This window comes from Danio aesculapii, chromosome 1, assembly GCF_903798145.1.
Source record: "Danio aesculapii chromosome 1, fDanAes4.1, whole genome shotgun sequence".
Taxonomy (NCBI): Eukaryota; Metazoa; Chordata; class Actinopteri; order Cypriniformes; family Danionidae; genus Danio; species Danio aesculapii.
In genome coordinates this window covers 35,264,645-35,288,510 of record NC_079435.1, presented here as the reverse complement: position 1 = coordinate 35,288,510, position 23,866 = coordinate 35,264,645, and the positions used below count along the sequence as shown (strand labels likewise).

The window sequence follows — 23,866 nt, the reverse complement described above, 5'->3', positions numbered from 1 at the left end:
AGTTAAAATTCTCTACAATAAAGTTTGTTAACTAAAATAATTTACCAACATATTTTAATATGAACTGTGAACATGCATTTTTTTAATCTTAATTTCAACTTTTACTAGAAACATTTTAAGAACCAAAGATGTAATCAGTGCATTAGTTAAAACAAAGAAACACTGATGTGAGCATTATGAATTTTTATTGAAATTATTAGTGTCAAAATGTATTCAATGCTGGAACTCTGAAACTGCTGTTTGACAAAAATAATGTATTTGGAAAAAGTGACCCATGAACAAAATGATACCAAAGACAGATTGCTTGTACAAAAGTACTTTTGGTAAATTTAGTAATTTCCTCCCATTATACTATTATTGAAACCACAAGTATTGATTGTGAGAGTTGGTAATTTTCTGAAAAATATACCACTTAAAGTGATACGCAAAGATATTTTCAGAAAATGTTGGCTCAGCTGTACTGACATAATTAAACTGTTTTTCTCCAAATAAACACCAGGACTGAAATAAATGATTGTTCTAAACTTCACCATCAAACAGAGAGGGAAGAAAACTTTAGACTGCTATGAACATGGGAACAGTCACAGACATCAGCCTGAGCGAGAGGTGATGATGCTCTCTCTCCTCTGTCCTTTAACAACTAACACATACAAAGACCCTTAATGATGTCAAAATCTGCCAGAAACAATAATTAGAACTGTTTGACTTGCATTTGGCATAAATCACCAACGAGCCTTGATAATCCTTCTGAAAAAAAAAAGTATGCAGCATACATTGCTGAATATGCAGTATTCTGCTGGAAGCTTCTGAATCTGTGATTGTGGGGGGTATGGTTTTTAAGCAATTATAAGAAACATGCAAATAAAATGCAAATCAATAGAAGTGACCCCAATCGCTTCATAAAACATTACATTTTGGCCCAACAGTTTGATTAAGTACTTAATTTGAATAGCCTGACTCATTTAATACCTTTGATACCTTAATAGGTCCACTGCCAAAAAAACAATGAGCGACCACTGTCATCACTAACAAGTGAACACAACAAAAAACAACTTAAGCTGAAAAAGATAAAGCAAAATTAATCCCTCAACCCAAACTGTATTTCCCGGCCCTCTGAAGCTGCTGATTTCCTCACTTCTTTTCCACTGCCACATTTATGCTGCATACTGTATAAATGCACAAACTCAAAAACAACTGAGGCAAGCCCATAATAGAGGAGAGAAGATTTCTCAGTTGTCACTCTTCATCAAGACGATCTCGTTTCTGAGGCTGAATATTTCTGTGAACTTGGAGGATGAGCAATGAAGACATTGAGGAAAGATTCCCAGGGAGGTGCAGGAGATCCCAGCCTCTTCAGCATCAGGATCCTGCTGGAGCTCTTCGGAATCTTTTAACTTTTCACAATTCCTCCATCACCCTCACTAACAAAGCGCTTGCGCCCCCTGTTGGACACAAGAAAACATCAGTTACAACGCAAGAGTAAGCAGGAAGAGAATTTCCACTATTATTGGATCAGACTACACAATATGTTTGATGTTGGGTGTTTGTGGTGATCCATAGATGACAATGAGCATCAGAACTGTCAGCCTTGCTTTATACATCGGTTAAGCAATCTAAAATGATTTGACATCCTGAATCTTTTAATCATGAGTTCTGATCTGGCAATTTGCAAACAAACATTTGCCAGAGTAAAATATCAGGATGAATTGATCTGAGATTACTGCGTGTGCTAGTGTTTATTGTGAAAAGATCCTCAAGATCATGATCATTAATGCAGCGATTGGCTGGCAGCAAGATAACAGTGGAATGACATCATCTAATTAATATTCAGTCATCATTTATCAGCAAATTTAAAATAAATTAAATGGTTTGTTAGATGACACTTTCATGTGCCAAGAGTCTAGTTTTAGAATTTGTTTTAGTTTTACATTAAGCGTAGATTTTCTAGTTGATGGTATTCATCTTTCTTAATTCCGTGGCGTAAGGCATATTTGTTTTATTTTAATCTGTAATTATTTTAATTCAACTGAAAAAAAAAATAGTATTTTGATGTTTGAGAATTGGTCTGCATTTCCCTCACTAAATCAAGTCACCCATACATTAGCTGTAAACATTGCACGTGCAGTTTTAAAGGCGAGAAGCCCACCTCGTCACATAGAAAACAATGTACAATTTCACAACAATGTGATGCACCACTGTGGCACTTCTTGTGAAGAATTTCATTTCAAGTATACTGGGGCCTTTACAGTTCACAGAATTCACATACGCAATTATTGTACGACAAAATTAATATTGTGTAGTCTGAAGCTAAGACTATGTAACAGTCATTACATGTACCAGAACTCTGGTGAACAGACACAAGTATCTGACCTGGTTGGACAGGAATCTCTCAGCTGCTTAGTGATGACTGATTCCTGGTAACAAAGGTCCACAAAGGTTTCCATAATAGATTGTGCATGAGGCACATCCAGGTTGATCTCTGGCAGCTCATCGTAAACACGCTGGAAACCCTGTGTATAACACACAAATGCATTAATCCTCTCAAAACAACCAACACCCCGTTCATGTTCCAAAAACACAGAAACATGCTCTCAATTATTCCAATGGTGAGCTGGTGAGTTCTAGTGACACTAGCAACAGTTGACTGCTGATGCCAAAAATGAACCATATCAAACAGCACAACAAAGTTTAAGTTTAAAGTTTTGGGCTATAGATGCATTACACTTTGCTTTTCTGTGCCCTTTCATCCTTAACGCTCCCTCGTCTCAGTCTTAGATGTACAACATTGCTTGCATGCATTGACTGCCTAATACTATGGGCTCTATTTTAACGATCTAGGCACACAGTCTAAAGCGCAGGGCGCAAAAGCATGAAAGGCGTGTCCGAATCCACATTTGCTATTTAAGGACAGAAAAATATGCTCTGTACCGTGGCGCATGGTCTAACAGGGTTGAGCTTATTCTCTTAATGAGTTATGGGTGTGTTCTGAGAATAAACCAATCAGAGTCTCATCTCCCATTCCCTTTAAGAGTCAGTTGCGTCGTGCCATAGCACATTTGCTATTTACATGGCAGACTTTGTAAGTGGAAAAACTGAACTCTTCACTAGTGAGAAAACAGTTTAACAGACCATCTGCAGTAAGAGGATAAAGAGCTTCCTCTAATCAGCCTTTACTTTCACTTTCTCTTTCATGGATAAAGAATCGTGTTGTACGCACAGACATCCATAAGCCTACATAATTAATTTTGTTTTTTAAGCGCAAAAATTTGTTTCAAAACTATTTCTAAATTCTGTTCCAGCAATTTCCAGCAAACGAATAAATAAACTATAATAACGAAGTGTGGTTAAAAAACTGAGTTATATCCAAATAACTTCGCAATTCCCCACATGGTCCAAAATCTGACAGGTGAACAAATCCAAGCTTGTTTTTAATAAAACAAATCTAAATATGCATATAATAAATAATACTACTAATAATAATTATTATTATGCAAAAAGCTAATTGTCATGAATAAACAAAACAAAACAAAAAAAAAAAAACAAGATGAAGGCATGGAGGCAGTGGTTATGTAGAAAGTAATCATTTTTTAAATATTTTCATTCATTCATTTTCTTGTCGGCTTAGTCCCTTTATTAATCTGGGGTCTCCACAGCGGAATGAACTGCTAACTTATCCAGCATTTGTTTTAAGCAGCGGATGCCCTTCCAGCCCCAACACATCTCTGGGAAACATCCACACACACTCATTCACACTCATACACTACGGACAATTTAGCCTACCCAATTCACCTGTACCACATGTCTTTGGACTGTGGGGGAAACCGGAGCACCCGGAGGAAACCCACGCGAACACAGGGAGAACATGCAAACTCCACACAGAAACGCCAACTGACCAAGCCGAGGCTCGAACCAGCGACCTTCTTGCTGTGAGTCGACAGCACTACCAACTGCGCTACTGCGTTGCCATTTTTAAATATTTTAATCCTTTAATTCGATTTCATTTGTAAAGATATCTGTGCATTGCTGTATATCCTGCGTGTTTTAAGCAATGTGTAAGCAAGGCACACAACTAACGCGCTCTGCACTGGACTTTACACCTGCTTTCAGTCTATTTTAGTTCCTCAAAATAGCAACGCGTCAACAATGCACCTTAACACACCTCTTTTCTAGACCGAAACACCCATAAGTCCACAAAATGGCGCAAATGGATTAGATATTAAACAACGTGGCAGAAAGCGGGAAAATTAAGGTTGCGTTGGTCTGAAAATAGCAACATGTCAGGGCAAACAGGTCTTGCGTCCCGGGTGTATGATTGGGCCCTATATGTCAATATAGAGTTACTGTACTAGCGATTTATACTGACATTTGATAGCTAATAACATAAAACAATAATAATAATCAAAGTCTTAAACATCAAGTACTAAAATGACTGGAAGAATAGGCGTAGAATGTTTAAACATTTTTGGCAATAGTAACAGTGATAACCAACTAAACAAAAGAAAAAAATCCAAGTAAAAGTCGAGTTAGAACTTCACTAACACTATAACTCCTTGCTGTTTCTATTTTATGTGCCTATTAGAAAACCTTGCTGTGTATACTTAAAATGAAAAACTTACAAATTCTTCATTACAAAAAAGTCTCTTTGGATAAAAGTGTGTGCTAAATTATCAAAATCTACAAACCCTGTTCATCTGGTCCAAAGTAATTAGTCCACTTTGCCAGAATGACTTGAGGAGTTTGACCATCATCTGTAAAGCTGCATCACCAGTAGACTCCAGTACCATTACCACAGCCTGCACATCAACCACAAAGAGAAACACTTAATCAGAGGAGTCAGGAAAGGGACAGGAAAAGAAAACAAATGTTTTTGTGCAATCAGACAGTTGCCTTTATCCTTAAATAATATAAAATGCTATATATAATATGCTTTTATGTTCAAAATGTGCTGGCCAGTTGGCTCAATTGCACTTTACATGTCATATTTGAGTCAAATTTATGTCAATATATTCAATATTTCACTACATTGCATACCTCATAGACTAGTTCATGATGAAAGTGTGGCACTTCCAGATCTCGCAGACAGTGCTCAGCCTCAGAGAGCACACCTGACACCAGGTACTCCTTTAGCAACAGGTTCATCTGTAAAACAAACAGCAACATAGCTGTTAAAGCCACTTATTTCTTTCTACAAAAAAGAAATATGAAAAAACTTGTGTAATGTTTTACACAAACTGAGACTTGTAACACTATTTTCTTACAATTCCTCACTTGTTGGTTTATTTGTTCTAAACAATTGAATAAAATTTTTTATAAATGCATCTGCTAAATGAGTAGTTGCAAACAATATCTAAACAGCAAATAATGGGCAAGAAAAGAAATGTAAAAAATTTACATAAACTGAACTTTTGCCAAGGAAGATATTGTTTTAAACATAATGTACTATAAAAAATAAATTCAAAAAATAAATAAATAAAAATGGCTTAGGTCCTCTTACACTAAAGGCCCGTTATACTTTAAATGAAGTTCTATTTCAATCTTAGTTTGAGGGCAAAAGAAGTTCAAAAAGTCTGAGAGATGAAATATTGTTTTTTTTAACACTCCAACATCATTGCGCTGCAGTAGGCAGATTTGTAAATGTCATGCTGCACAACACAACAATGCTGACTGAGATTGAACAGTGTTGTAGCCATTTCGTGAAAAAGTGTACTTTTATGCAGTTTAAATATTAATTGTTTGTCTTTTGTGTGTGTGTGTAAGAACGTCATAAAGACTAGGTAAATAGATTGGCAGTAAGCCAAAAGAACGAAGAGACTCAGACAATTTTTGACCACTTCATACATTTTTGTAGGATGCTTCTTGTTTTTGAAACAAATTTCATTTCTGCATTTCGACCCTCCAGTGTATTTATGTGGCTAATGTTGTTGTGTTGGCTGTTGCTCTCCTCTCAGTCCACTGTGGAATGAGAAACTCAAGGAGGGGAAGAAACCGCACGTCCCTAAATTTGGGTCATCAGTAAACATCTAATAAAAAAAATTGTCTAACAATTGTGTCCAAGATAGACAGGAATGCATGACTACACATGAAGACTAGGGGACATTTAATAGACTTTTTGGACTAGTGTGAAATGTCTATTCAATTTTTACTGACAGCTCAAATTTAGCCTTGTTTCAACCAAATCATCAATACTATCCAATGTCTTTTAAATACAAAATTGCTTGGTAGATGCCCAAATATTGACATTGTTGTCAGAATTGTTTGAGAATTTGACATTAAGCACAAACAATTTTTTTAAAGCTGTAATGATACAGGAATCTGGTCACACATTACCTCTTTGACGAGATGTTTGACAGGCCTCTGGCCACCACCAACTCCCCATACATTATCAAGCCGCATGATTTCCCTCTTCATGGAAAGCAAAACTGATGCTCTGTCCAGTGCAGCTCTAACAATGAGAGAATCAATAAATTAACAGGGGAATTGCATGACAAATAACACAAAAGAAAATCAATTTGCAGTTTTTAGTCAAATGTTAATAAGGATTTTAAAACTAGCTGCATATTCATTTTAGGATTGTGTAGGATGGAAAACTATTTTAATTGCCCACCAGCTATATTGACGGATAAATGCAATTTCACATCTTACACTAAGAGTTTAACTTATGAAAAACGTCAGATTTCTTTCAACACATTCTTCTATTTGTAGCACAAGACATGACATCTTATTTCTAATATCATGTATCAGACCACAAAGGCAAAAAAGGCAAATCACACAGAAATGGTCCACCACCACTACTGACATGTAAAGCAAAATAAACTGCCAGTGCCACTGTAGCATACATTTGACTGATGACAGATGGAATTTACCCCCCTGACCCAAAATGCCACTCATATGTTGACTCTATGGCCTTAAATAAATCTGGTATTCAAAATAGCATCTCAAAATTCTTATTCATAGTGTGGACTACTAGTGAACATCTAAGCAAAAAAGCTAAAAACTCACCTAGCATGGTCACAATCCACTTTGCCTTTGTAACAGTCAAGAAAACTCATGGGTAATGCATGGTCTGCAATGGCTCGTGCTATAAATTGGCCAAGCATCTAAATAAAAGTAAAGAAGTAGTGAGTAGAGAGAATGGATTTCACAAATATCATTTTACCAAAATCTAATTAAGTTCTAAGGTTTCTAAAAAAGTATTTTGTCCATCGTTAGAAAAGCACAGCTTTTCATTATCATCAATTTGTAGCTAAGCTTTCATCTAAAGAACTGTGAAAATGCCATTTAAATGGCACTGGACTAAATTGGCAATTGTTTAAGACAATTGTGTGCTCTTTAAATATTGAAAACATTAATATATTTACAGACATTGTGTTTCCCAGAGTAAAGAAAACAGTATACTTATTCAAACAACCAGTTCTATATTCACTATCACGTTGCAATTCAGCAGAAGGGGTCCAAACTGTTGGAAACACATCTTAGCAATGCGGGAGGCAATGAGGAGCATTTCTTTATGTAACCATTGACTTCCATAGCATTTGTGTTTCTTACTATGGAAGTCAATGGATGTAGGTTTTCAACATTTTTCAAAATAAAAGAAGGTTTGAAACAAGTGTGAATAAATCAAAATGTTAATTTTTGGGTGAATTATGCTAATAATAATAATAATAATAATAATAATAGTTATTTGCATCTGTTTTAGTAACTTTACTAGAATGGTTATTTATGGAAACTTATGTTATTTATATAGTCTTTTTGTGTGTTTGTTCGTTTCTTTCTTTCAAAACAACACACACACACACACACACACACAAACACACACACACACACACACACACACACACACACACACACACACACACACACACACACACACACACACACACACACACACTCGCACGCGCGCACACGCGCACACACACACTTTTACAGTTGCATAAACTCCTTTGATTAGAAAGACTGCATGCCCTTGCCTAGTGCAACAATTGGTTAAACAATCTCTCCAGTACAAATCTCAAATCCAGCTACTGGTCTAGTTATTGTGCCCAGGAGAGACTACCACATAACAATTGATTCAGTTATAGAAACCAATACAGTATCCACTTTATACTTTAGTTAAGTAATATAATCAATTTCTATACAGTCCACTGCTGCTCAGAGTTTTTTTTGTGAGGTCACCTACATCGCAGAAAGGTGCATACAGCATTTTTTCATTACAAAGTTGGTCAGTTTGTTTGCTTTATTATCCCATTTGGCACTGCAGCAATAAAAATGAAAAAAAGTGAGCTAACTGAGAAATCTTTTGATTTAGTTAAAACAGATGTTGCCAGGGTTTTCCATTGGGGACATAATTTGAAGTTGGAATACATGTATTGTGATGATATCATATCATATCATGTGGACTGGTGATTCCCACCCCTGCCAAACTATGTTCAGCATATGGAAATTGGGAAAGCCATGAGCTTTTGCAGATAATTTGACAAATCAATCCAGTTCTGAGGTTTAGTCACAAATTTTATTGATAAAATATTCTTATACTCCACAGACCAAAATAATAAATAGCAAGCACCATGAATTATGATCAATAATAATGTATAAAAGATTCCCAGCTAAAAGCAACAGGGTCATTTTCATTAATTTCGCTACATAGATTTTACAGCATTTTTTTTTAACTTTGTTTTTGATTGACTTTCCAGCTTACCTGTGGGGCCTCTGGTGTATCGAGGATGAGATCTGGCAGCTCCTTAAGCATTTTATCAAATGCATGCGACATGTCTCTCTCAGAAAGCACCTTTCCAGAGAGGTCTGAGAGAAGACGTGATGTGAGCTCTCTGTGGCTGGCTTTGCCTTCCAGAGACAGAGAGACAGCCAGAGAGGTGAACTCATATCTGTTATGGCCCAAGTTCAGCTCTTTCAGCAGCATCTATCAGACAAAATAATGTATAAACAAATAAATAACAGATAAATAAATAAAAAAACAGATAAAACTGATAACTGCTGTAATGTGAATTTACTACTTTTTAGTGTAAGGAGTAATTCAAATATATTATTTTTATGTCTATGTCACTCCTGACTACATAAGTCATAATATGTGAAACTGCACTATTCTGAGGAAGAAAATACACAAATTGGTTCATACATCACATTTTATAATTTCGATCAGAATGAATGTAAAATAAACATCCTACAATTTAAATATTTGCAAATATTAAAACATGTACTGATTTAATTTAAAGAGCCCATATTATACATGAAATAGGGTCATATTTAGGTTGTAAGGGTCTCCAACAACAGTCTAATATGCATGCAAGGTCATAAAACACTTTGATGGTCTTATAACCTGCATTTATTTTTACCTAATTATCCCAACGACTCCCATATGAATCGTTCAGCGATTCATTTGTTCCCAACCCCCTCCTCAGCGCGAAGCTAATCTGCGCTGATTGGACCGATGACAGCCTGCTGCGATTGGTCGACAGTGACAGGCTTCAGCACGAGACAGAGTGAAATGCCCAGCTGGTAATCAACTATATAAAAGTAGTCACAGTGCACACGCGCTTCATAGTGTAAGGCTTTTTTCACACACACACACAACCCTCCTCAGAAGAACTGGGGAGATCGACGCGAGTCTCTCTCTCTCTCTCTCTCTCTCCCCCTCTCTCTCTCTCACACACACACACAACGCTCCTCAGAAGAACTAGGGAAAGCGACGCGAGTCTCTCTCTCTCTCTCTCTCTCTCTCTCTCTCTCTCTCTCTCTCTCTCTCTCTCTCTCTCTCTCTCTCTCACACACACCACACAACGCTCCTCAGAAAAACTAGGGAAAGCGACGCGAGTCTCTCTCTCTCTCTCACACACACACAACGCTCCTCAGAAGAACTAGGGAAAGCGACGCGAGTCTCTCTCTCTCTCTCTCTCTCTCTCTCCTCTCTCTCTCTCTCTCTCTCTCTCTCTCTCTCTCTCTCTCTCTCTCTCTCTCTCTCTCTCTCTCTCTCTCTCTCTCACACACACACACACACACACACACACACACACACACACACACACACACACACACAACGCTCCTCAGAAGAACTAGGGAAAGTGACACAAGTCTCCTAGCTTACGATCGATCGCCATAGCAACGACAAACGGCAGTGGAACGCGAGCTCACAAAAGCCTTTAACGTTAAATCCGTAAACAAAGCGGCACGCGTCGCGTTTTTAACGTGGCTTACATGTGATAAGAGAATATAAAGAGTAACCGCGTGTACTGTACCAGGTTAACAACTCATCTTTGGGTAGAGACTGTCAATATTATCCATCTGAGCACAGCGTGACTTCATTCGACCGGCGGCGTCTGTGTGTGTGTGTCTAGTGTTTTTTCTGTGTTAGTGGGCGGGGCCGCAGGTTTCAAATCTCCCTGGTTTGCGCGCGTAACTACTGGCGAGGCTTGTGTTTCGTGGCTGCGTCATCGCGAAACACCTAATGACTCGTTATCAAGGCGACTCGTTTGAAGCACTATGAGTCGACTCTTTTATAGATGAATCAATAGTTTTAAACACTGTACACTTACAGATTTAAGCCTTAGCTGGATATTTCACTTCACTTAGAGCTGTGTTACACACTACATGGAAGGGCATTTTCAAAAACCCATAATATGGGCTCTTTAAATTATAGTTACTAAATGAAATGGCATTCAATTCAAACAACATTTATTATAAACAGGGTTCCTGCTGGTTTTATGGGGGTAAATTTAAGAATTTTTAAAGATATTAAGATCAACTAAGGGTGTCACGGTGGCACAGTGGGAAGCACTATCGCCTCACAACAAGAAGGTCACTGGTTTGAGCCCCTGTTGGGTCATTTGACATTTCTGTGTGGAGTTTGCATGTTCCTCCTGTGTTTGTATGGGTATTCTCCGGGTGCTCTGGTTTCCCCCACAGTCCAAAGAAATGCGCTATAGGTGAATTGGGTAAGCTAAATTGGCTGAAGTGTATGGGTGTTTCCCAGTCATGGGTTGCAGCTGGAAGGGAATCCGCTGTGTAAAACACATGCTGGATAAGTTGGCGGTTCATTTCGCTGTGGCGACCCCAGATTAATAAAGGGACTAAGCCAAAAAGAAAATGAATGAATAAAGACCAACTAAAGAAACTTTGAGATGACGATTTTTTTAACTCCTCCCTTTGTCCATAACAATGTTTTAAGGGCCAAATCCTAGATTCTCTAAATTACATTTGAGGACTCCTGGAGTTTCAAAATCATGATTGTACATCAGCAATTTCACTCACTCATGTTTTTTAATGATTAGGTATTAATTCAAAATTTAGATTTTACGTTTCAGCTTACATCAATAGCTGCCTCAGTTGGTCCCATGGTCCTGGCTATGAACCACTTCTCTAATGGTATAAAACGAATGCCAGTGTAATGTTTAACACACAAAGCATCCAAGACTTTCTCCTCTACATTACACTAAAACAAAGCTTCTGTTATTTGGTATCTGGCTTTATGGTGAGCTATAACTCACCTCCACCTCTTTGGTGTCTCCATGCTCAAAATACTCCTGCACAATGGGGTTGATGGTCTTCTCAAGTTCTCTCTCCTCCAGCTCTGGTACTACTGTTGCATATACTGTATCTCCCTGATAAACAAACAAGAGTCTGATACTAGAAAACATAGTACATAATTAAACAAAAAGGGGATACATATCAGTTCAAACTAATTAGTGTATATACTCAAAAATAAGTTTAAGCATGCATTACTACAGCATGTGTATTTGTTAAAAGCTTCAATTGAACAACAGAAACACTGCAACTTTGAGAAAGAACAATGGGGTTTTCAGATTCTATTTCTTACATGAATATTTCTTCAAAAATGAAGCTTCAGTTAATTATTCCCTCATTACTAACATTCAATGACACTGGCGGTTGTCTTATAACACAGAAACAATTGAGGTGACATTGACATTTCAAAATGTATTTAATTTGGGCTCACTGCATGATCTTCGTTTTTATTTTAGTTTGTTCTATGGAAGAACAAACACCAATTCACCTTTAGGATATACATTTTACTCAAATGTTCATATGCAACTTAAAAACAAATGATTTTCTCAGGTCAGTGCTAAATGACTAGAAAAAAAAACTATAAACGAGAGCTGAAGTAATCTCTTGTGCCAAAAACACGAATCATTAAAAAAAAAAAACACTTCACTTTTGATTTCTGCATCACCCCTCTGTTGATCCGTCTGTCCACATGCGGGGAAACAAATACGCAAACGTTCAATTTATAGTTTTAACAAAAGCCCTGATGCTAGGGCTGGGTAATTAATTGAAAATAAATGGCAAACGCGATCAAGCAAGCATATGATAGTCATGCATATCTTGTCAGGGAAGTAAGATTGTGTGATCATCAGTAAATTTCCTCTGAAGGGCAAGGGGGCGCTCTCATCCAAAACACCCACAAAGAAGAAACCCAAGAAAATCCACACATCCTTGAATTATAAATAGTGGATTTAACTTCATTCATTAGCCCCATTCACAGTAGTACCAAAGAGCATAGAACCACCAAGAGGCAACACTCTGTTGCTGTTTGGGAAACGGCCACTAGATGCCGCTTGTGTCCTGTGGCAGCCATTTTGAAATGAAAATTCCAATAGGGTATATGCCAAGCTAGTGTGTTTCCATACTGATAAACTTCCGGTGACCTGTTATTATGAGTTTTTTCCATTTTATACGGCTCCTTTTACAGCATAGATGTTGTAATGTAATTCAAATACAATTAGTTAAACAGACTTTGGCATTCATTTAGTTGCTCAAGCGTAAAATGAGACAAAAAGCCGTTTGCTCGCACACGCCCATCTGAATTGGCAGGCTAGTGCAGAAGCTCCATTGAATATACTGGGGTAAAATAAATGCTCATAAAAAGACATGGCTGAGAAGAATGTTATTTAATGCAGTGCTTCTTGTACAATCTGAGAGCCACTTTATATCGGATATCACATAGCCAGTGGAGATTGCTGGTTTTAAAAAAAAAAACAGACCTTAAACGCGTCGATTTTGCATTGGCATACAATTCACCGGAAACAATTAACCCAGGTTACTGGCAAATTAAAAGTCCTATTAGCATGCTTCGGCATATACCCCATAGAACAACAGCAGTGTACAACAGATGTGTATGTGTATTTGTGTGCATGTATATAATGAATTTGTGTCAGAATTCAATGATTTTGGACAAAGTGGCTTTTTACATAAAAGTTTTATTAGTCTTTCTATAACATACAACACTGGAAAAAAATACCATATACTATTGTAACATATAATACTGCAACAAAAAGTGTACTGTCAGTCTGTAACATCCCATTTTGAAAGTCATGTTAATTTTAATTGAACATAACAGAATTAATTTATATTGTGCCAGTGCATAAATTGTTAAAGCAAAGCAATTTAAAGTAATTTCACCTGAAAGTGACAGTTCCAAGAAAATAAGTATGGTTAAAATATAAACATTAGGTCTTTAAACTATTACAAGTGTTGATGATTGTGACTGTAAGTGTTGTATTGTCGTCTTTCATGTTGTATCTCAGCTTTAATGCGCTTTAAGTAAATAAGTAAAAAACAAAACAGCTGCTTGCCATCACTACAGCAATAAGATCCAATGTACAGCAGATCGCTTTCACTCTAAAATGGCGGGATCGCAGGGCTGTTTCTGGGCGCTGCTGTTGTAATGGGACGTTCTATTGAGTGTCGCCTATTGGTGATTCTAAGCTCTTTGGTAGTACAAGCAATGCCATAAAATTCTATTTAAAAAATGCACTGTTCAGACAGGCAACAGCATTTCATAATTGTTCTGAAAGAACTAATCACACATTCATTCCGAAATCCCAGTAAATTCTGACAGCATTAACCAGAAATGCCATCTAACAGCTGCATGTATTGGTAAACATGAAGTGGGTTAGTCTTTTTGTTAATAGTGTAATTTCTTTTTTTTCCCAACACTTTCATTCATGCAACTCCTGTTCTCTAAGAGACAAACCAAAACACTGCACTATAGAAGGATGTTGTCACTAGTATCTGAAGGCAGAGGTGCTACTTTGTTAAGTTTACACATATGGCTTCACTGGTTTCTGCAAAGAACACGTACAATTTCGCAAATGCAAGGAAGTGTTTTAAACAACTCCAATAAAGAGATTGGACAGAACACCACAGTATGTGCTGCAGCTCATGAATCCCTCTTTGTAAAGAAAGACTATCAGTGATGTACTGAATTTTGACTCCCTGTTTGGCAAAATGCACTACCTTTCGCGTATATGGACATCACACAGTTGAATGCAGCACTTGCAGTGAAACTCAAACAGTTTATTATTAACATTTTATTGGTCATTTTTCTACAGTTGACTTTAAAAAAACAACAACATAGGAGTGTTGTATGATTAACTAGCAGCAACTAAATGTGTCTGGATAAAGGAAAACTTTTATTTCTATTGACTGTGTGGAGTAAATGCGACATCAGCATCAGAAAATTTTTATTGGCCCGGACTAGACGTCTCACGTTAACACATTCTAAAATTGTGTTAATGCAAGCATTATTCCTTCTGCATTCACACAACAGAATTTCAGGTAGTTTACTGGTAATGTCACGTTCTCAAACTTTTTTTATATAAAAAGAACAGTTCACAGATTATCTCTATGCTAATTTACCAGTACTTTTCCATGTATTTGTAAAAGGAGCTATTGATTCAGCATGACTACTAAACATGACTACAGGATCATCTCACAAAAGGCTTTATTTTTATTTATAACTCTCAACTGAACTTATGAAGCGAGTTTGGAGTAAAAACATGCTATTATTTGTGGTAAACACCTGCAGCATTTACTACACAGAGCCATAGTTTACGGAGAAGCAACAGCTATCAATAACACAGAGCGGTTATCTTGGTGATCTTGGTTATCATTATCATTTGATTAAATTAATTTTGTGCAACTTATCAGTGAACTTTGACTGTGTAGTAAATGCTGCTCCATTTAAAAGCATGTGTTGGAGGTTTACTAGAACCGGCTTTACTGACAACATGGCCACGAAAACCACCTAATGAACCACCCAGCCCTACCCAACTCCAGCAAGTCTGCTGGATAGTACTAAATGACACATTTTCCACATTTATCATTGGTTGAACGATCTGTTTAAACTATTACCTCAATTCTGAATGCATCAACTGGCACTGAATTTAAACATTCATTTACAAACACTACTGAAAGAAAACTGTAATGTTTTTATTTACCTGTGCAGATTCATCATAGTTGGGGTCCTTAGCGTCAGGTTCCTCCAACTCATATACCATACCAGCTGCACCCCACACACCTTTACCACCTGCTCCACCTTTTCAGAAGTACAATCAATATGAATTATAATAGAATTATACTGGAGAAATGTTAACCAAAACGTAATTACAACTACACGTGCAATAAACTACTTTATATGATGATTTTGCTACAAGTAACAACTGCATCACAAAGTTGAATGTAACTAATGGACGATTTTGTTACACCATACAAATAACCAAAGTAACTAAACAATAAATAAATAAAACATTGGCTGAATCCTGCATTAATTCTGCTTCTGACTTGTCACTAACCAAAACAGTGACATGAACAGTTATCTGATGGCACAGTCATAACATGAACAAAATGTAGCACAATGTGATGAACATTTGGTTTCAATTTTCATCATATGTTTAAACGACTTTTTGTTAAACATATGTTTGAATATGTCACAAATAAAAGGTTCTAATAAAGCTCATAGCTACTTTTATTCACCTGTTAGAGAAGTGTTTGTCGTGCTCTTGCAATTGACCCTTCGCTAAGCCCCGCCCTCATTAGTTACTGTTGTTACGTCTGTCAAGCTTTCATGCCTGGAACGTCCATTACAATATATTTGCGGCGGTGTCAGACATTGCCAGGGATATAATTTGTCATTTTTGGTGAACAGGTGAGATATCCGAGAAAGCCAGACAAAAAAAGACTGCAGTATGCATTACAGGGGTATATTCACGACAAAATAGGCAACTGATTAGAAAATAATTTAACCAAAATTGAAGCTAGGTTAGACTAGCCACCTCGTACGCTAATCATTCATCAGCTTAGTTCATGCACAGCAGTAGAGGTGACATTTAAAAATACTAATAATAATAAATAATAACAACAAATTAAACCGTGATTTAACTTTTTTAGCCAAAAGCCTCATAGATTAATTGTTGTGCAATGAAATATAGCGTTACTAACTGACGAGGAAATGTGCATGGACAGTGCTTTTACATAATTCATTCATAGAAAGAACAGTCAGAAAGGGGAAATTGGTGAATTTGTGCTGAATATTAGCATCATTGACCCATAATAATGTACAGTAGCTAAAACTGTCAGTATGTTTGTGTGTTTTTATACAGTTTTTATTCTAATTTGCAGTTAGGTGAAAAAAAATAAACTGAAATGCAAATCAAAGTATAAAAAGCCGAAGTGAACAAATAGATTTTCCCTACCGGCAAATATTAATCAAGACACCAAATATAAAAGCAGACACTAACCCACTGTATTGTCATCACCAATGACTAAATCTCTAAAAAACATCAGTGAATTGTATCTCAGACATAGGCATGAGGGTCATAAATGACTGAAATACAGCTGCGGGTGAAGTATATTGATCGCAAGTGCTCAGATTGTATCACGTCTCGGTTTTGTTCTGTTGATATGTAATTTCAAATATTCATAGCTTGAAACAGATGGAAATATGACAGCTATTAGTATGACTACTATTGTGAGGGCTTAAAAGGAGCAGTGCTCATAATATTGAGCGAAAAAAAAGAAAAAGACAGCTGGGAAATATAACCTGCTTTGTATTTTTGTAGGAAACACAGTTTAGATCTTTTTACTGTAAGAGGTATGCGAGTTATTGCCGTCCATCACTGAATGTGTCAGGAATATTGAAAACAAAACCAACTCAACCCCACTCTTTTAGCACTTCTCACAGAGCTTGAGCCACGCTGGCATTCCTACCCTTGGGTTTTAGGTTTTGGAAAGGGGAAAAAAATTCTACCACCCCGTCCAAACTTTTAGGATACCGGGTATCAGATTTGCACAATCCATATACACAATGCTTTGGCTTGTTTCCCTCGCTCAAAAGCTTGACAGACCTCTTGCGCGTAGGTACGGCTGTTAAGCCACAATTGGTGTGTGGCAGTTTTTGGGTGTGGCTTAGCAAAGGGTCAATTAAGAGTAGTTTATTTATTGTAAAACTTTAAAACAGGAGAAAAAGGCATGCCTTTAAACAAAACTATTGTATTGCATTAATAAATGATCAATATTACCACAACCGCCAGACCTTAAAACAAATAATGAACAAAAAAACTTCTAAATTTCACAGAAATTCACCTTTTTTGGGCAGTCCTCTGCCTTTTCCAGTACGCGATTTTCTATCATTTACAGCGTTTTTGCCTTTGGGGCTGTGTGGATCAGCAGAAAGTTCTCCTGAAACTGAGTCAGAGAGTGATTCCCTGGTTGAATCCCTGGAGGAGGATTTACGCAGACGACGCTTTGCTTTAGCTTTAAGTTTGGCCTCATGCAGGGCCTTTTCCTGAGGAGTCCAGTTCCCGTTCACCTCCAACTCATTTAGATCCTCACTGCCAAAAGATCCATCCTCCTCATCACGCGGTTGCTCAACTGAGAATACACCTGTACCAAACATGGAAATAATGGACAAGTGCTTAGATACAATAGCAAAAGTATGTTAGTACAGCTAATCTCATGCATGCTGTTACTCCACTCTGGTGTGCTAATCTAGCTTCAACTTTAAAACTTCACTGTGTGATATTTAATACTGTTAATATTGCTGTTTGTTGTATAATTTGCCATAAGAATATATAAAAAGATTAAATGATCAATCAGCCACATAGACCTTTATAGAACTAACACTTACAAAAACATATGAATATTAATGATAGCACTGCCAGAAATGTTTGTCTTTCCTGCACACCTGGCCAGTTCTCATATTCTGATAAACCTTGTCAAACAATGTTTTAGTTCCCAGCCCTAAACACACATAACTATTTTAATATTCAAGCCCTTTAAGTAAATGAGTTACATTACTTTCTATGAAAAGTATTACTGACTAGAAAAAAAAATGCACTGCTTCTTATTTCAAAAATTGAAAAGTTAAAAGGTCACTTCAAATACCGCTCAGAAATAAATGTACTTTCTCCCTGTAGGTTTTTTTCAGGGAAACACAGGAGACTCACACAAAAACTTACAAAATTAATTACTATACATACTGACAAATTTGTCTCGTCAAGCCATGAAAATACTACACCTTGTTGACTGAAATATAATGCCAAAGCATAACATCAAGTCGGACAACATCAGCAAAATAAAATCCCAAGTTTTGTCACCAAACGTCTTTAATGTTAAGTATGTACACTGGCATTTGATGGTGAGCTAACTCTAGCTAATTTTAATGTGCGTTTAACGTAAGATTAGTGAATTTAAAAAAATGAATGATAAGAAGCAACAACAGATTAGCAACATCTTTTTCCCCATAATGTGACGTACAACCAAATGAAAAAGTATTCTATTATTTGTTGTCGATTTCACTGGAATCGTTCCAATTATTCATCTTAGGAACACAAATAAATTTTTTTTCCTTTAAAGATTCAGTTTTAGCCTTTCATTAGATAGGACAGTAGTCAGACAGAAAGCTAAGTGGGAGGGAGGGAGAGAGAGAGAGAGAGAGAGGGTAGTAGGATCGGTAAATGTCCTCGAGCCAGGATTTGAACTCAGGACGCCCTGCAGTGCTACCGAACCATATGTCAGCACGCTAGCCACTAGGCTATTGCAGCAGTCAAATTAACTATTTTTTGAATGAAATCCTAGAGTTCCCTCATCCTCCATAGACAACATATGTCCTCCTGAGAAAAACTGTCAAAACATTCAATGTGACTTCAGTAACTTTGTTCACCTTTTTGAAAACACTGCATTGGCAGGCTTGGTAGGCCAATAATTTACTGGCTTTATCACAAAATTCTTAATATTTGTGGCGGGTCTTCAACAGCCGTTTCGTTTCTTGAGAAGTTGTCTAGAGATTAAATTCTGTCTGAAGATGCAATCTTTCCTTGTATAATTTAGGACATTGTTTTGCAGCATATCTGAAATTTGAAATTTCTCTAAGCTTGGCAATCTCTTTTTTTCTTGGTGTAAGAAGATAAAGCTGTATAACAGCTTTAAGAGCCTCCCATAATTCAGCTCTTGAGGTTTCTGGTGTATCATTTGTCTCCAAAAAAAAAAGAAAAAAAAGATTATTTCTTTAGACAAATGTAACATTTTTCATCTGACAATAATAGAGAGTTTAACCTCCAGGGCCTGATACCTGAATGATAATTAGGGAAGCTAAGTTAAATGAAAATGGAGAACTTTGTTCACCTTTGACTTCTCTTTATCGTCAGGTTTTATGGTGCACTTTTACTACGGTTAGCATGATATATTGCTATTAGATTCATATTGATCATAATTATGATCAAAAGTAAATGCATACCCTAATTTGATGCGGAAGACATAGGCGAAGACATAAGTGTTCTTGAAACTTCATATGATTACTGTAACGGCTACGTGGAGTAACAGCTGAGAGGTTAAACCATGTTTCATGAGACATGTTTCATGACACAAACATAAAATAATAAAATATAAACATGGCAAGAAGTTCCTCCAATGTCTTATTTTCCCAATGAAAATGTATCTTCTTGATATTTCGACAGTGTAGATTTGCATCGGTTAACAACCACATCCTCATTCACCCCCTCTCTATATCTGTGAATGAACAGGTGACCAATTTAAACCCTCTACGCAACATTGTGACCCTTCACCACAATTACATGACACAGTTACAACTCAACCACTATGGAATGTTTTGTTTTTGGTTCTTTTTATGGCCTTTGATCTTCTCGGAACTGTTGCGGTCTATGGGGGATGAGGGAGCTCTCAGGTTTCACCCTAAATAAGTTAATTTGTGTTCTGAAGGTCTCAGCGAGTTGGAATGACATGAGTGTGAGAAATAAATAACAGAATTTTCTTTCTGGGGTGAACTAATCTTTAAAAACAAGGTTGTATCCCCCAATTTTTTTCTACACCTTCAATGATGTCCATTTTTTATCTTTGTTAATAACAAATGCCACAGTCGTTTTTGCTTGTTTTATAATTAGATTTTTCATTACAGTTGTGTTCTAATAAATGGCAAATGTAAAGGAATTTGTGTGGTGGGATGGGATGGGACTGCCAGTGTTTATTTGCGTTTCTTTTGTTGACATTTTACATTAATTCACAAAGTCAAAAATATGCCATTTATCTGTTTTTATTCCCATCATTTATATCATGTGTAGCTTATTATCTGAAAAATACATTCATAATCCACAGTGAAAGTAAAGAAATGGGATGCAATACTTTCTCTTAAATAAAAGCCCACTTTTAGGTCAAGGTTGCTGATTCTCATCCACCAGCATAGGTGATTTATAGACAGACTTAAAACTGCAATGACATTACAGTGTGAAATGTTTCCTCTTTTTACAGCTTTCACTGGACAACACAAAAGGACAAGCAAAAGATACAGAGGGCAGTAGCACAAGGAGGCAGAATAGCTGACGTTGCTTATTTTGAGGCCTTGCTGGTGCTCTTGCCAAGCCTGACTACATATGGCAGTGTACAGTCTGCTGGGGGGACACATTTCAGGAGAAAGTAGGAGTGGCCTTCATGGTAATAAATACTCTCACCCTAAATACTAGCTACGGTCAGACAAGACATCACACTGTAGTTACTAGTGTGTTTAAATTTGTACATGTGCCATGAACAGAAACACAAAAAATGAGCAGCAGGGCCAAAGCAGCAGTGTTACTTTTCAAAATGCAGTATGTCCAATAAAAGCTTTTGTTTACTGATCAGATCCCCAGTACTCTGAACTACACTGTTTTTCAATAACAAACCAATGCTGTTTCCTTTTGTGAAGTAAGTGGGTAAAAGGGAGGTGTAGTGGGTGTGTTTAACCAACAGTTTAACTGTCAATAAGGAGCGTTTGTAATGATAAAAGGAAAAGGTCTTATCTGTTTTCGTCAACTATTGCTTATTCACCTCTGACTTGTGGGGATGCACATTAGACCCACTTTACAACACCACATAGAGTCTGTAGTGCAAATTTGCCAGTTTAGCATGTGTATTTCACTTTATGATATGAATGAATAACAAACAGATAAAAAAAAAAAGCAATTATCCATTAGGGGTCCTTAATGTCCAATCAGTTTGTTTCACCCTGAACAAAGACACACTTTAGACATGCAAAATATTAAATACATGCTTGTCAGTGAGAATGCTGTAAAATAGCAGCCAAATGTTTAAAAAATTAAACCAATGTTATTAAAAAATGTATAAAACCACAGAAATCATGTTAGTTAGAAAAGCAATAGGCAACTAGGGTGATTTTCCTTCTGAACTGAAATGTAATACACTACCAGCACTACATGAGTGCTTCAATGTGCGCACACATAAAATTGTGAAGAGAATGTAAAGGTTTTTTCTGACTAATGCAAGCATTGGGTTATGTATTATTTGTATAAAAGTGTACATTTTCATGTGTAACTTTTGCAAATGATTTTTCACCAAAATCACCACTAGACAAAAAAAGGGTTGATTATTTATATGTAAAAATATAACCACCACAACCGTTAATTGCATCTTTACTATGCAAGCCTGTTATTTACCAAACATTCGATCTAGTAACAAAATGATTTGATCATGTAAAAGAACAACAATTAGTAATTGTTTCAGTACATAAAGGTGTAATTGAAGGGACTTATTTAAATACAAAACTTTTTAAATGTATTAATTAAATAATTATTAAATAAGGTAATTGACATAATACAAGAATCCAGGCATGTCATATTTTGTTGTTGTTTGTTTTGCTTTATTTAACTATACTGCTAAATTGTTTCCAAGACTTGCACAGATGTACATTTATACAACATTAATTTGATATCAGAACAAAATAAGCTAAAAATGTACACTGATAACATAAAATAAGACAGCACAAACACGTTGGATGAATAAGCTTCACAAAGCCTACGAAAATCAGTTAGACATCAGATAAGAAATACTCATGGGTGCCAAGTTCTGTGTGTAATCAAAAAACCCTGTCGAGCACAACTGTAAAATGACAAGATTAGCCAAATCAGCAGTCTTCTTTAAAGACTAAAGAAGTTTTTGTGCACTTTAAATGCGTTTTCTATTTGAGTTCATCGTGCAATAACCAGCGCAGTTGAATTAAGCACATACATATCTGGTTAAATTTTTTTTGTAACATTTATCCAATTTCTATGTATGCATGTGTGCAATACGTAGGTTATTGGGTAATTGTGTTTATAGTTTTCTGTGATATTTTATTTATTTTTTCGGTAATTAGATGCATGTGTCGGGCTTATGTGTACTGTACTTACGCCATATAAATTTGAGAAAAGCTCGAAAACATTCCCTGAAGTAACATACAAAATACTCGCATTTAAACTCACGTGGCAAAGAAAAAAACAACATCCGGGTATCTCAGCAAGGGGGCGTAGTGTTTAATATTGTAACAAATTTTCATCAACAAAGACGATCAATAGTTTTATCGTATACATGATTAAACGCAAAGAGACATGATCGACAAAGGGGTGCGGTTAATTATGTCTCTGGTCGTTCAATTTTGGTATGTTAATATGTCAATATAGCAGGAACAAACACTGGCTTCCTATATGCTAGCCAATTTGGGCTTTAACTGTGGTTTGGCAAGATGTAGAGAATCGTTGTAAAATCTCATTGAATGACTGTTCCGCGTATTTGACCGCTTTATTCGTATGACAGTCATCTTTGAAAAACGAAAAAAAAAAATGTTTTTAAAAAAGTTTACATCGAAGATTTATGAACAAACAATAGCACCCAATAAAATATATTTTTTGACGTCACTATGCACCGTTTACTTTGCCTGTAGTTTATAGCACACACGCGATATTCAAGTCTTTCTGCCAGAGCACATGGTGGAACAAGACTGCAACACAAGTCCGTGTCGTCTGCAGAAACGACATCTTAAAGAGCAACTACCGCGTGGATTAATTAACCAAATGCAAGCTGAATGCATAAATAGGTAATTGTTAAGACAAATAGAGGTTTAAAGCACGTACCATCGTTTTGGGGGGCAGTGGTCCATGCTTCAATCTCAGTCGCCATTGTACGCTTGTTTACCGTCCTCCTAAGCCTGCAGATCACGGAAACAAGTAGTCACCATGTCAGTAGCAAACGTGCAAAATGGCTTGTTTTACACAACCAACATAACATTGCAGTGCTCGCGTCAGAAGGAAATATCTGACCGTCTTAATGTACATTTCATTCGTACGTTAAATGCGTGGAGCTTAGCCTCACCTTAAATTGAAGGCTCGCTTGTCACTTAAAATCTAACAGTAATGTTGCTGGTAGTGTAAACAATCCTTGAGGAAAAATAGAAGAATCGAGAAAATATCGTATTCAATAATTTAAGTCAAAAATGTCTACAAAAATAATGTATTTTTTTGCATGAGAAGTGCAGCAAGCACGTTGCAGAGGGGGACCAATAACATGGGGCAGTGTTTTCAACTTCAGACAGCTCAGAGTACGTCACATGAGTTGCGTGAGCCTCATGCATATTAACGACGTACCCTGTCTCTCGTCCAGTAGGACCGTGATCTCTTTGACAGTGGACGAATGAGCGAAGCGTGTGGTTCATGAATAATGATTTTGTAACGTGACTGGTCTCACACTGGCTCGACGCTACAGGAAGCCTACAGAGCAACGTCACAACTTTAATTTA

General features: G+C 36.7%; 1 protein-coding gene across 1 annotated transcript; it reads right to left on the bottom strand.

Annotated features, from left to right (window-relative positions):
* Nucleotides 1-168: 168 nt before the first annotated feature.
* On the bottom strand, nt 169-23,654 carry pdcd4a (programmed cell death 4a). The gene is made up of 12 exons (XM_056459331.1): nt 23,443-23,654; nt 23,205-23,278; nt 17,392-17,691; nt 15,249-15,346; nt 11,499-11,612; nt 8,696-8,917; nt 7,000-7,097; nt 6,328-6,442; nt 5,032-5,139; nt 4,683-4,793; nt 2,371-2,510; nt 169-1,442 (listed from the first exon to the last, which is right to left on the bottom strand). The coding sequence occupies exons 2-12, from the start codon at nt 23,248-23,250 to the stop codon at nt 1,391-1,393; spliced, it is 1,404 nt and encodes a 467-aa protein (XP_056315306.1). The 5' UTR covers nt 23,251-23,278; nt 23,443-23,654; the 3' UTR covers nt 169-1,390.
* Between the last annotated feature and the right edge of the window lie 212 nt (nt 23,655-23,866).

What these genes read in the sequence shown, in the direction of transcription:
- pdcd4a (XM_056459331.1), bottom strand. Translation starts at nt 23,250, where the DNA reads ATGGCGACTGAGATTGAAGCATGGACCACTGCCCCCCAAAACGATG. An exon ending in CACTGCCCCCCAAAACGATG is followed by an intron (nt 17,692 to 23,204) that starts GTACGTGCTTTA and finishes TGTTTGGTACAG; the next exon opens with GTGTATTCTCAGTTGAGCAA. An exon ending in TCAAACATCTCGTCAAAGAG is followed by an intron (nt 5,140 to 6,327) that starts GTAATGTGTGAC and finishes TTTGTTTTACAG; the next exon opens with ATGAACCTGTTGCTAAAGGA.